Source organism: Terrapene carolina, unplaced genomic scaffold (assembly GCF_002925995.2).
Source record: "Terrapene carolina triunguis isolate 2854851 unplaced genomic scaffold, T_m_triunguis-2.0 Scaffold182, whole genome shotgun sequence".
Taxonomy (NCBI): domain Eukaryota; kingdom Metazoa; phylum Chordata; order Testudines; family Emydidae; genus Terrapene; species Terrapene triunguis.
In genome coordinates this window covers 2,288,940-2,302,428 of record NW_020664533.1, presented here as the reverse complement: position 1 = coordinate 2,302,428, position 13,489 = coordinate 2,288,940, and the positions used below count along the sequence as shown (strand labels likewise).

Sequence of the window (13,489 nt, the reverse complement as noted above, 5' to 3'; positions counted from 1 at the left end):
ACCATTGGAGCTTAATATCTGTGGCTTACCTACCGGGAATACACAACACAGTTTCTGCTGCAAATTCCCGCATGACCACGAATGGGACATAGAGTCAGCGATTCTATATGACATAGTCTGACAATCAGGGATGCCAGTAATAGACTTGTTTGCTACTTACCAGAACAAGAAATGTCCACAGTACCACTCCAGAGCAGGGATCGGACGACACTCCTTGGGAGACACTGTCCTCTTTCCTGGGGACAAGGGCCTTCTTTATGCCTTTCCTCCATTCCCACTATTACTGAAGGTCCTGTTGAAGATAAAAAGGGAAAAAGCGAACATCATTCTGATCTCCCCCACCTGACCCAAGCAGATGTGATACCCTTACCTATCGTAACTGGCATTATGTCCACCGATGACTCTACCCGTCACTCCTTACCTCCTGTCACAGAACGAGGGACATATCCTCCATCCCAATCTGTGAATCCTGTGGCTCAAAGTGTGGATCCTTCATGGTTCCAGCACATAGAGGCATCTTGCTCTGAGGATGTACAGGAGGTGGTATTACAAACAATGCTATTCGTCGTACCTACCTCCAGAAATGGAAGAAGTTCCAGATCCAGTGCCCTCCCAAGGGTGTCACACCTAATACAGCCACCCTACCAGTGGTCTTAGACTACCTGTTAACCTTAAAGAAGTATCATTTAGCAGCAATCACAACTTTCCACCTGCAGGTAGATGGCTACTCCATCTTTTCCTACCCATCTACGAAGAGATTGCTTAAAGTCATAGCAAACCTCTTCCCACAACTCAGGCCTCTAACTCTCCAACAGGACCTCAATCTAGTGTTAAAAGGACTGACTAGACTGCCATTTGAACCCAGCGCCACTTGTTCACTAACTCACCTTTCCATGAAGACGATGTTCCTCATTGCCCTCACTTCAGTCAGAAGGATAGGGGAGATAGCAGCCTTGATGGTGCATGTTTACTCTGTTCTTCCCTGACAAAGTCACACTCAGACCACATCCAAAGTTCACTCCTAAAGTTACTTCTGAATTTCACATGAATCAGCTTATACAGTTTCCAACATTTTATCCCAGACCTCATGAAGACAACAGGGAAGCCATCCTCCATACACTTGATGTGAGAAGAGCCTTGGCATTTTATTTGGAAAGGACAAAGGCCTTTAGAAAATTTCCGAGATCCTTCCTCTCCATTATGGATAGATCAGAAGGTGCAGCGATCTCAGCTCAAAGACTCTCCAAAAGGGTCTTTGGCTGAATTAAACTCTACTACCAACTGCATAGGGTAACACCTCCATTTTCAGTACGTACGCATTCCATGAGGTCAGTCTCCTCTTCGGTCGTCTTCTCCAAGGGTATCCCTATATCGGAGATCTGCAGAGCAGCTCCCTGGGCATCTGCACATGCCTTTGTCATTCCGGGGGATTTGGCTACAGACCTCCAATTCAGTGCCACAGTACTGTCCTCTATATCAGACTCGACTCTGATGTCCCAGCCTCCAGAGGTGGGTACTGTAGTGGAGCACCCATAGGGACACTACTAGAAGAAGTTACTCACCTTGTGCAATAACGATGGTTCTTTGAGATGTGTGTCCTTTTGGGTGCTCCACGGCCAGGGCCGGCTCCAGGGTTTTTGCTGCCCCAAGCGGCAGGAAAAAAAAAAAAAAAGTCGCAATCGCGATCGGCAGCAGCTCCACCATGCCGCTTTCTTCTTCGGGGGCAATTCGGTGGCAGGTCCTTCCCTCCGAGAGGGACAGGGACCCTCTGCCGAATTGCTGCTGAAGAGCCCAATGTGCCGCCCCTTCCCCTTGGCTGCCCCAAGCACCTGCTTGCTCAGCTGGTGCCTGGAGCCGGCCCTGTCCACGGCCCTCACTCCTCCCCCCTACTTCAGAGTTCCACTGGTTGATTCTGTGGTAGAGAAGGAACTGAGGAGGGAATGCCGACACACGCTGGCTAGCCTCATGGCAGGTGGGGAACTGCATGTGCAGGACAGACTGCTATTGAAATTCTCCAGTCAGCAGCGTGGGGGCACACACCCACCTACAGTGGTGCTCCCATAGGGACACACATCTCGAAGAACCATCAATACTGCACATGGTGAGTAACTTCTTCACATTGAGAGACAGGGGAAGCAATATATTATGCCTTTGCTGCAGGTGCTCACTTAAGAGGGCTGCTGCAGTAAGATTTCCAACCACACTGAAGTCTCTTATAAGTATCCTCATACTATCTTCACTTTCACTGTGCATTTTACCTTTTTGAGACCGAAAAAAAAATCCTTTGGTTCCCTAAAAGAACTTTTCTCCTAAAGCCATTAGTGGATTAAAACAAAACAATATGAATCAAAATAATCTTGCTCTGATTCAAAGTAAGGTTTTTATTTTTTAATATTATTTTATGTATTAGTTGCATTCCAGTTGTGCCCAGGATATACAAGGCACTTACCACACAGTTCTTGGCCCAAAATAACAATCTAGTAATAATAATATAATATGTATTAGCTCTTGAGTAGCACTTTTCATACATAGATCTCAAAGCAGTTATAAAGAAAAGTAACAGGTGGGGAAACTGAGGCACAGGGCCATGACATGATACACCCAAGGTCACACAGCAGATCATTGACAGAGCTAGGAACAGAGCTGATATCTCTGTAGACCTGATCCATTTCCCTATCCACTGAGTCATTCATCCTGACCATTTATTTGTAAACAGTGTATGCCCTGGGCTCATTAATGATGTATATGTACATACATCTGCTGTATGATAACTCTCTTAACTGACATACTATTACTGAATTGTAGGCTCCATAGTGTCTTGTGGCTAATCATACTGTAATCTGATATTAATATTAATCTCTGCACAGATTTAATTGTTTCACTACGCTAGCTACAGTTTCGGCATTCGTTTTGGAGGCAAGGCAGGCACACTGTTGATTAGTTGTTAACACAGGGATCTGGACACTAGGAAATCAAGGTTCTGTTCTCACTGCTGCTAATAAATTATCATTTTATCTCAAGCAAATCACTACACTTCACGCTGAGATTTTAGATGAAAGGTGTTACAAATGTACAAAGTGCTTTTTTACAAATCATTTAAATTTTTAAGTTTGCTTGGTATTTTGCTTAGTTGGCCTGACTCCCAAAATGCAATCCTTCATATCTGAAGCACTGAGTGGTGAAAACTAAAAAGTAGCAAAGCTTAGTTTAGAGGAATGCATGACTATCCTTTATTAAATATGATTGATGAGGATCCAGAAATATGAAAAGTTATTTTTATAAATCTTACCCCATCAGTTAAGTACATGTCTTTGTGTTTATTATTGTTTGCAAATTTAACTAGATGTTTAAAGAAGAAGGAGTGAGAGTTATGGGGTGGGATTTTTAAAAGCACTATTAATTCTAGTTCCATTGAAGTCAATGGGAGTTCTACTATTGACTCCAGTGGGAGAAGAATTAGGCTCACACTAAGGGCTTGTCTTCACTACAGGGGAGATCAACACTGCTGCAATCGATGCAGCGAGTGTCAATTTAGCGGGTCTAGTGAAAGCCTGCTAAATCAACGGCAGAGCACTCTCTGGGCGACCCCGGAACTCCAGCTCTCCAAGAAGAGTAAGGGAAGTCAACTGGAGAGCGTCTCCCATTGGCGGAGCGCAGTGAAGACACCCGTGTAAGTCAGTCTAAGCTACGTCGACTCCAGCTACGTTATTCACATAGCTGGAGTAGTGTAACTTAGGTCGACTTACCTCGGTAGTGAAGACAAGCCCTAAGACTTAGATGTTCAAAGTCCATGGAGAGTGTAGGTGCCTTAATATCTTTGAGCATTTGGCCCTAAGTGCTGTGCTGTTGACTCTCTCACCCATAATTACTTTACTTTGAAGACAGTGGAAGTTTCGCAATCGTCTTCAATGGAGGTAGGCTTGGGCACTACCATAGCAAATACAGTCCTCGAGAAATAATGGTCAGTTAAAAATGGACCCACACATGCACATAAGACTCTCACCAAAGTGCAAAACCTCTTTTTCCTAATCAATGCTGCTGTCATAAATAATGCATGAATCGTTGTGTAGTACACTCTATTGTAGCGTCCTAAAATAGTTAGATGCAGTGTATGTGTAAGCGTATGTATGCATGTTAGTAAAGCATTTAGTCTAATCTAACTGTTTTTTCCTTTGGGTTTGTAAAGCTACCATATGGTGATTATTTTAGTACTTCTATGAGTTAGTAAACGATGTTTTTTCTGGCAAATAGTTTATCTGGTGGATGATATTCATGTGCTTTCTGGGGACATAATTAGTACCCTGAGCCCAATATTGCAAGTACCAACTACTGAGTGTGGGGCTTATAACTTTGAGTAGTAACATTGGGATCATTTGGACTACTTAGAATTGTTAGCACAGTGCTCACTAGTAAGTGTTTGCAGGATCAGGCCCCAGATTTCCAGGGAACAGAATTTCTTGGTATAAAATTCTCTTTCATTGGCAATAGGTATATCGTTGACAACTGGTACCAAGGGGTTAATTGGCTTATATAGATATTGTATTAAGTAAACTTAGTCATTTAACAAGGGATATATGACCAAACCTATTCATTCAGTCATGCGTCAGAATAGGACTGCATTTGTCTGAAATAACAAGGACGATTTTTTGTTGTTCAAATTCTAAGATCAAATAGAAATAAAAACTTTATTGTTTTGCTGACAGTCTTCTAAAGATTACTCACAAAAAAACCTCCAAACAAACCCATAGGCATATTTATGTTTTCAATTCTCCAAACAATACAGAACTGAATGGATATCAGAGAAACAGCATGGCATAGATATTAGCTCTTGCAATGAATGACGTACTGGAAAATGATTAAATATCAAGATTTGAACTTTGACATTTTAGTAATATAACAAGAAGTATGAAAAGGCAATAATAAATTAGGCTATGTTATAATATTTCATTCCAGTTGGTTGACAAGCTTTGTTCTCTAAGATAGATTATTGTTCTATCTGAAGCCTTAGCACAATGTCATGTTTAAGATGCTGTAGTTAAAGATTGCTTACTGTTTTCAAGATTACCTTTTATTTTTCAATGCACCAATAAATGGGTCATTTTAAAAACTTAGGATAAAACTTGGCATGAAAGTTTCCAGTTTAGAATCAGATTGTTTCCTCTAAAAATAAGGAAATGCTTGAATTGTCATACAGTTTTTAAAAAGATAAGCAGTACAAAAAATAAAAACAACCCTAAAGCCCACAGTTTTATATTGATTTCAAAACTATTTATTAAGGCACAAATAAAAAAACCCCACCACCTTTGGTCCAGATTTTCTTATGATACAGGTTCTTTATGCTGCTACAAAAAGCTCAAATAGCCCCTAGAGAATACTGCCATGTTCGCGGCGTTCTACGATTGGAGTGAGGCTGGCGGAACAACTATCCCAGCTCTGTTCCCAGCATAATGGGTGGAGACAGAGAGGTGTGCAGGGACAGAGTGTACTGCACTACATCCCTGCACAATTTAGCCTAGTCCCAGGACTCAGATTTAGGGAAGCACAAAATTGGCTTAAAGTAGGGTGACCAGATGTCCTGATTTTATAGGGACAGTCCTGATTTGGGGGTCTTTTTCTTATGTAGGCTCCTATTACTCCCCACCCCCGTCCTGATTTTTCACACTTGCTGTCTGGTCACCCTAGCTTAAAGCCACCTTAGCTCCCCATTCTCCTGTTCTTGTGACAGCCACAGAAGATTAAGAATACCCAATCTCAGCCTAAATTTAAGAATAGATTATTGGATGGAACTTGGGGGAGATCCCCTGCTTATCTCCCATCCTGGGACATGTGGCTGAATGCTAAAGCAGCATGTGAAGGTGGGGAAAAAGCAGGGGGGCATTAGTGGGTGAAAAAAATATGGCGTTTTTTCTGTTTCCTTGCTGAATTCTAAAAATATTTTGACTAGCTCGACAGTAGGTTGAAAGAACAGCTAGAATATTTTGTCCATTTTTTTTTTTTAAATTTCAAACTTTGAAAAATTTGACTTTGGACGGCTAAGGGAAAGAATTTTCCCCCTCCTTCACATCCCCTGAAAGCTGCAGAACAGACTTTGAGGGCTAGGGGGAGAGAGAAACACTCCGCATCTGTGTTGCCAACCAAAGGCCTGGTCTACACTTAAAAGTTGGTTGACATAGCTGTGTCAGCTGAACCCCCCTGTATAGACACAACTAGGTTGATGGAATAATGCTTCCGTTGACCTCGCTACTATCGCTTGGAGGAGAGGGGGGTGATGTTCCTACAGTGATGGAAAAATGTCTTCCATTGCTGAGGAAGCATCTACATTGTGGCGCGACAGCAGCCTACTTACGGCCTCGTAGCTGGGCCAGTGTCCTGCCTGTAGAGACGGCCTAAAAGTTGGAGCCATCTGTGCAGCTGTCATGCCTCACCCCACTCCACTGTCAATGGAGGGAAAAGACTGGGAAGCGCTCCCCCAAGTCCCCACTACACACTGTTAAGCAGGGGGCTACTGCAGAGGTGTGCCCCACAGGATGCGGGAGGTGCACCCCTGCTCACCCCTGTGCAGTCTCTCCAAATCCTGCCTACACCTCACCCCAATTCATAGCAGAACTGCAGTAGTTCCAAGAGACCCTCCGGCCCTGTGGAGGAAGGGACGTGATTTCCCCTCTGTCTGCAACTGATCTGAGAGCATTTGATTTTTCCTTAATTTTAAAGATGAGCACTTATTTCATGGTCAAATGTGGTTCCTCTGCAGTCTGCTTTCTATCATCCCCCTCCCCTCCAAAAAATAAAAGTGACTGCAGAGCTCCTGTGAAGTGCTGGGCAGGCAGCCCTCTGAATGGAAGTCCTCTATCCACACGAGCCATTGAGCACAGGCCGTGGCAGGGTAAGGCTCCATCCATACAGTCCTTGGCCTGTCTGATCAGATTGCCAGTGACAGGGACTAATTTTAGTGATGAGGATACCTGTCCCTTAGAACTGGATGGGGAAAATCAACTCATGTTGCATAGTATGCTGTCACTGCTCAGGTGGCTGTGACGATCATCGTCAACCTCTGCCATATTCCTGCATGTTAGCTAGAGCGATGGTTCTCAAACTCATTTAATCGGGCCTCCCTTCTTATTGTCCGTAGTCATGTACATATGTTTCCCCACCCAAGTACATATACCACCACACAGCTCTGAAGGCAGAGCGGAGACCAGCAGCTGCTGTCTGGACACCCAACTCTGAGGGCAGCACCGTGTCAGCAGCAGCACAGAAGTAAGGGAGGCAATGTGAAACGTGATATCACTTTTTACAGCCGACTTAGCGCCCCATTGACACCCTTACTTCTGTGCTGCTGCTGCCACCCCAGGGCTGACAGCCGGAGCTCCACTGCCTCCAGGTGAGGGATTGGGTGAGGGAGAGGAGAGCCTGAGCCTGGGTGGCAGGGCTCCAGTTGTCCCCTTTATCCCCACCTTCTGGGTGTGCAAGAGCCCCAACCACCTTCTGCACCAGCCCCAGCCACCCATGACTGACAGCCAGAGCTCTTCATCCCACCCCCCAAAAAGCACGCAGCTTGCACCTCCCTTGACACATTTCCACACCTCCCATGGGAGGCCCACCCCAGAATTTGGGAACAGCTGATCTAGAGGCATAAAGGCTCTCTAATACTGTCAGTCCCCTGACTTATAAACTTCCTATCAATGCTGCAAATGAACTTGGTAACAATTTCCAATAAAACTGAAACTCTTTGGAAAGCCCTGAAGGCGTAGCCACTATTTAGTGTCAATAGAAGAACCATGGCAGCCCCACTGAGATTGTATCGGGTACAACAACCTGTGAATAGGGCACCGCATCTTGGAATAGGTATAAATAGTTCACTCTTGTGCCAGATACAAAAGCCCCATAGTTGCTTCCCGAGTAAAGAGAAAAAAACAACGGCAGAAACAAAGTGAGGAAATGTTTCTTCAGTGCTACAAGGAAAGTGCAATAGAATTCCAACACTTATATTTATAATTTTGGTGTATTTTATTGTTTGTAGTTGACTATAAGAGTGTTACCTATATATTTCAATGTTTGTTTTACGGGTTTCCTGGCTGCTCCCTCTCTATTCAGTTAAAAAAACACAGTTTGGTCACATCTTTTAATAGCTCCTACCCATTGTAATGTGCTGGCTTTTAATTTTCCTTCTCTTCCAGAAAGAATTTTGAATGCACTCAGTTTTTGTTTTTAAAAAGCTAAACAGTAAGTTAGTAAAAGATGTCACCGGTCATTGGTTTGATGAGGATTTCTGTGGTTGCAGTTGTAAACAGCAAAGCAAAATGTCACTCCATCTCCCCTGATAGGTAACTGTCAAATCAAATGTCTTACCTACAGTACAGCACTGGTCATAAAAAATGAACATTGAACAACAGTGAACATTAAACACTGCGGTATCTGCAGTGCTGCATAGCTTAATGGCGAGTGCTGAACAAGTATCGCTGTGTACGTTGTTTAAAAAGGTTGACGTCTTTATTAAATCATCCAGAAAAAGTCATGACAAATGGGAAAGATATGTTTACTGGTCCAGCTTCAAACCCCAAGCTCCCCACATGCTGATTGTACCCCTCCTGCACAGAAGATGGATCAGCTGCCTGTTTGACACCCTCCTCACGTCCAGTGCAGAGTTGTTTACAGAGTTGGTATCTGCACAGGGGGAGAGGCCAGAGACTTGGTAGACTGACAGTGGGCGGTTTACAGCCTTGCATTATATGGGTGGGGTGGTCTTGACATGTGTGTGTGTGTGTGTGTGTGTGTGTGTGCGTGTGTGTGTGTGCGCGCAACTTGTCCCCTTTCAGCCCTGAAGACATTGCCTGGAAAAGGGCAATTAGCTGTTCCCTTAAGCACTCCTCTGGTGGGGCAATGGAGGTAAGAGGACGTTCGGAAGGCAAGGCAGGAGGAGGGCCACTGGGTGAACAGAGCCACTGTGGAGGTTTTATCAGGGTGGTTATGTCTCCAGCAGTTCCCTAGAGACCCTTCAGGTGTTGGGGCCGCCCTACAAATCATCCCTGAAGAGGAACAACCCTGCACTTCCATGCTTTCTTCTCCCATAGCCTCCACCTGTAGATTTTCCCTTGGGGAGGTGGGTGTTATCTGGCTCACAAAGTGATTTAATGAGAATCAGCTGAATATACCATTATGAAAAATAGAAGCAGTAAAACACAGCCCCATGGTCTCTTTTACTGAAAGCTGGAAACATCTCTGTCTCCAAAGAACTATTCAGAGTACAATAGGAGTAGTGTTGCCAGGGCCTCTGGGAGTAGATACAGCAACACTGAGGCCCCAATTCAGCAAAACTCTTGCATGTGCTTACCTCCCTTTGAAGTTACTTTAAGCACCTGTTTAGCTGCTTGCTGAAGAGGGATGGGGTTACTGAGGTGCTTAAAGTTAAGCACACACTTAAGAGCTTTCCTGGGCCAGGGACTTAGCTACTATGGTGATGAATGCTACAGGAAAACATATGGGTAGATTAGATAGATTGTAACAGTGGGTTTATGCAGATTTCCTTCAAAACATCGGATCTCCGTGGATGTGGAGAACCAGATGCCTGCTCCCTCTGCAAGCCTCTTATTATACAGCAGGTAACATAGAAAGAGCTCCACTCTCCCACAGGATATAGAGATTTTCACTTATGTGAGGGCAAGGATGATTATGATACAAAATTTACAAAATGAGGCGTGACGTTCCGAGCAGTTATTGCTGAAGAAAGTGATCCCGCTCCTATTAAAATCAACAAAAGTGTTTCAATTGCATTCAGTCGGAGCAGGCTCGGACCCAAAGTAGAACCAGCTACATAAATTCTTTATCTGTCAGGGTATGTGAAGATCTGTCATGTGCCATGCCAATGTCCAGTGGACTGCCATCATTTTTTGTAGTTGGATTGTCACTGAAGTATGCTATGAAGATCTCCCAAGTCCATGCTGCTTTATTCTTTGTCCATTATTTACACAGTGCTCAAAGTGTGCTAGGTGCTTTGTTGACCCATAAAACACAGTTCCTACCCAAAAATACTTACAGTCTAAAATTAGATCCAATATTAGGAAGAAGCAGCTAATAGTAAGGGTGTGAGAAAGGGAAGGACAAATATTTGCTCTTGTTTGGCTATGTAACCTTTGATCTGTTTTTGTTGTCTGGTTTTTGTTTTGTTTTGTTTTTATAAAAAATAGTGAGGGGAAGAGAGTGAAACAAGGTAGCTGAGGTGATTAGAGGAGGGTGGTAGCATGTTACACTCAGATGTTGGGGAGAAATCAGAAAACATTAGTCTGGAGTTGAAAAGTTTAATATTGAATCTGATGACATTCCCATATGCTGCCCTGTACATGCTGCTCCTCCTAGCCTGTTGGAGATTAATGTTTTCCAGGGACCCAAGGCCTTTCATAGTCTTCTCAGAAGCTTGCTGGGCCCTGAGAGGGAGGGCTTTCTGGAGGAAGTGTCCTTGAATGGCTCCCATTTGATCTGGAAGGGGGGAGGTGGGCTGGCTTGTCTGGCTCTTAACCCTGTTCTTGCTGCTGCCCTACTTGGCTGTTGACCAGTTGGAGAACAAATGATTGAGAATAACATAGACTTTCAGCCTATTGACAAAATCCATTGAACAGTTTACTGATCAATATGCACCAGATAACATCAAGGCTTTTGCTTTGTGACATTCAATGTGGATTTCTAATAGTTCTTGATTTGTAACCATAGCCAAAAACCAAGACTGCAGAATGATATTGTGAGGTTCCAAATTTGTGCTCTCAGTGACTTTCAGGTTACCTTTGCTCAATTTAACCAATCCAAGTACAATATTTTCTACCCTGCTGGGATGGGAAACTCACCCTGTGATGTGATGTCCAGCAGTGTTCTTTCTGCCCCTTACATCATTATCAGTTAAAAATATTCTGTGACATGAACTTTACATATCAATTTTTGTCAATGAACCACGAAACCAGTTTCTTCTTCCATAAATTGTGAGTTTTACTGTGGAAACAGCATTAAAATCTTGTTTTGATCAGTAAAGCAATGATAACTCAAAAACATACAGAGAAAAGATGCTTTGAGTAATGGTTGCTTTTCTAACTGTAACTACACTTTAAACGCCTGTAAAGGTTAATTGGTCACTGGTTAGGTATTTGTGGATAATTTGCTTGGGTCCCAATGAAATTATTCCATTGCCAGAGTCTGCTTTTAACACACAAAAATGCAGGAGCGTAACATAAATGTTACAGCAAAGGGACATTTTCAGGTGTGGAAAGCAAAAAGGGGTTTACCTTGAAAATAACCTTCTCAGTGAAAGAAACAGACAAGTGCCATATAAGTAAAAAAAATGGCGAAATACAAAGAAATAGAAAAAAATCTTTATTCCCCAAATGTTATGACCCCCGTGTATTTCTTTCAGGGAGTCTGGTATCCAGTTAAGAACTAATAACTTTGATCTTTGTCCCATTCGTACATTAGTGTTTCTGAGCTGATATCTGAGCAGAATTGACTCTTACCTCAGATTACATTTTGTTGCCTTATAAGTGACAACAACAACCCCCACTGACTGCGGTGTGTATGTTACGAAAATACATTTCTCTTTTTTATTATTCTGTGTAAGCCAGCAGCATCAAAGAAATGAGCTGCCCCAACTGGTCTCACAGCTGCTGCTTGTCTCTGTTCTGTATATACGCTAAATTAATTGGAAAAACAGGGACAAAAAGGCATTTAGTTCAGGTCAGCTTGTTCAACTACAGCAAATACATGACAGGCTAAATCATTGTCTTTCGCGAAAGAACTGGTTGGCATGGGTGAGCTCTGCAACGCTTCCTTATGAAAAAAGTTTTTTTTTCCAGTGCCTTGGAGCATGGATGCTGTGAGAGGAGGTACTCGGCACAGAGCATGGGCATGGTCCTATCAGGGTGTGATGTCAAGGGGTGTTTTCAGGACAGGTTATTTGTCCTCCTCAACCATGAAGTGGCATTTCAGCCTTAGTTCGTTACAGCTTCGTGGATGTAGCTTAAGAAAAAAATTCTGTTCCTCCTTAATAACAGTGATGTGGTTAATTACTGAATTCTTGTTGTCGGCGTCAGGTCAGTTTGTGGCGCCATGCTAAAAACAAACATATGGAGAACCTTTGTTCCGTTGCCGTCTGGTTTTTGGCATCGTACGTGTAAATGAGCATTGTCAAAAATAGTTGTAGAAAAGCCCAAACCTCGTAGTGGTTTACAAACTGTGGATCATCTGAATTTTTTTATAAATAGAAACATGCACTTTACAATAAGGATAAATTGCAAATCAAGGAAATGGGCTCAGGTAGATCTTCTTAAACTTCTTCCAGTAGAATCATAGAATATCAGGGTTGGAAGGGATCTCAGGAGGTCATCTAGTCCAACCCCCTGCTCAAAGCAGGACCAATCCCCACACAGATTTTTGCCCCAGATCCCTAAATGGCCCCCTCAAGGATTGAATTTACAACCCTGGGTTTAGCAGGCCAATGCTCAAACCACTGAGTTATCCCTTTTTAGAAGTTGTAAATTATTAGGCATCTCAGCATGCATTTTGTATTATAGCAGAAATTGATATGTGGTGTACATATTTAATGCTAGTTAGATTGGTTTTCTTCTGAAATCCAAAGGAAAAAAAATATGGAGTGATGTAACGTGTAAACTGAAAACCGGCTTACATTAAAAATGGGTGAGAGAAATATTACTAACAATTGGTTCAGAGAAGAACTCGTTCCCTATTCTTTTCTCTCCGGGCAGTGGAAATTAGTGGAAGTTATTGCATGTTCAACCCAGTTGTTCTTTATAGAATTAATATTACCTTACAGTTATTTTTTCTGTCCACGTTTGTGATCTTGACTATATAGATAATCTTTCTTTTTTCTCTCTCTCTCTTTATTCCAGGCCTTCTGCCTTATCTAGTAGCCCAACATATTCAGATCTTCCGTTCATTAGAATTTCCCCACACAGAAATCCGGCTGCAACATCAGAATCTCCCTTCAGCCCTCCTCACCCTTACATTAACCCTTACATGGACTACATCCGATCACTGCACAGTAGCCCGTCTCTGTCCATGATCTCCGCAGCCCGTGGACTCAGCCCTACAGACGGTGGGTTTAAGACTGGCTTCCTGTTTGCTGTCATTGTGGCAACTTAAGTTATATTAATCTTGTCAACATTTCTCTTTTTTTCCTTGTTCAAAGCAGCTTCAGCAGATTTGTCACCCATATTTATTATGTCATAAATGTTTCAATACTTGATCAGCCTGTTGCTAGTCATTTGTACATTTCACAAACGTTGAAACTTCAGCAAAAAAGAAGAAGTTCTCATTCAAAATTAAAAATGTAACAATGTTTATGGCTTTAATATCTTCCTTTTTGTGGGACAGACAGTGGGTATGATTCTGACCTACCTTAAGCCAGTGTAAATCAGGAATGCCTGCACTGAAATCAAATCAGCTCGTATAAATCAGCATATCTCCAGCGAGTTCAAGAGATATATTGTGTTGG

General features: G+C 42.9%; 1 protein-coding gene across 1 annotated transcript in view; it reads left to right on the top strand.

Annotated features, from left to right (window-relative positions):
* LOC113407043 (transcriptional activator GLI3) overlaps positions 1 to 13,489 on the top strand; it is a 248,807-nt gene that overhangs the window by 156,721 nt on the left and 78,597 nt on the right. Inside the window, exon 5 of the mRNA XM_026654133.1 lies at positions 12,885 to 13,090. Coding sequence (XP_026509918.1) covers positions 12,885 to 13,090 — 206 coding nt within the window. The remainder of the gene's footprint in view (positions 1 to 12,884; positions 13,091 to 13,489) is intronic.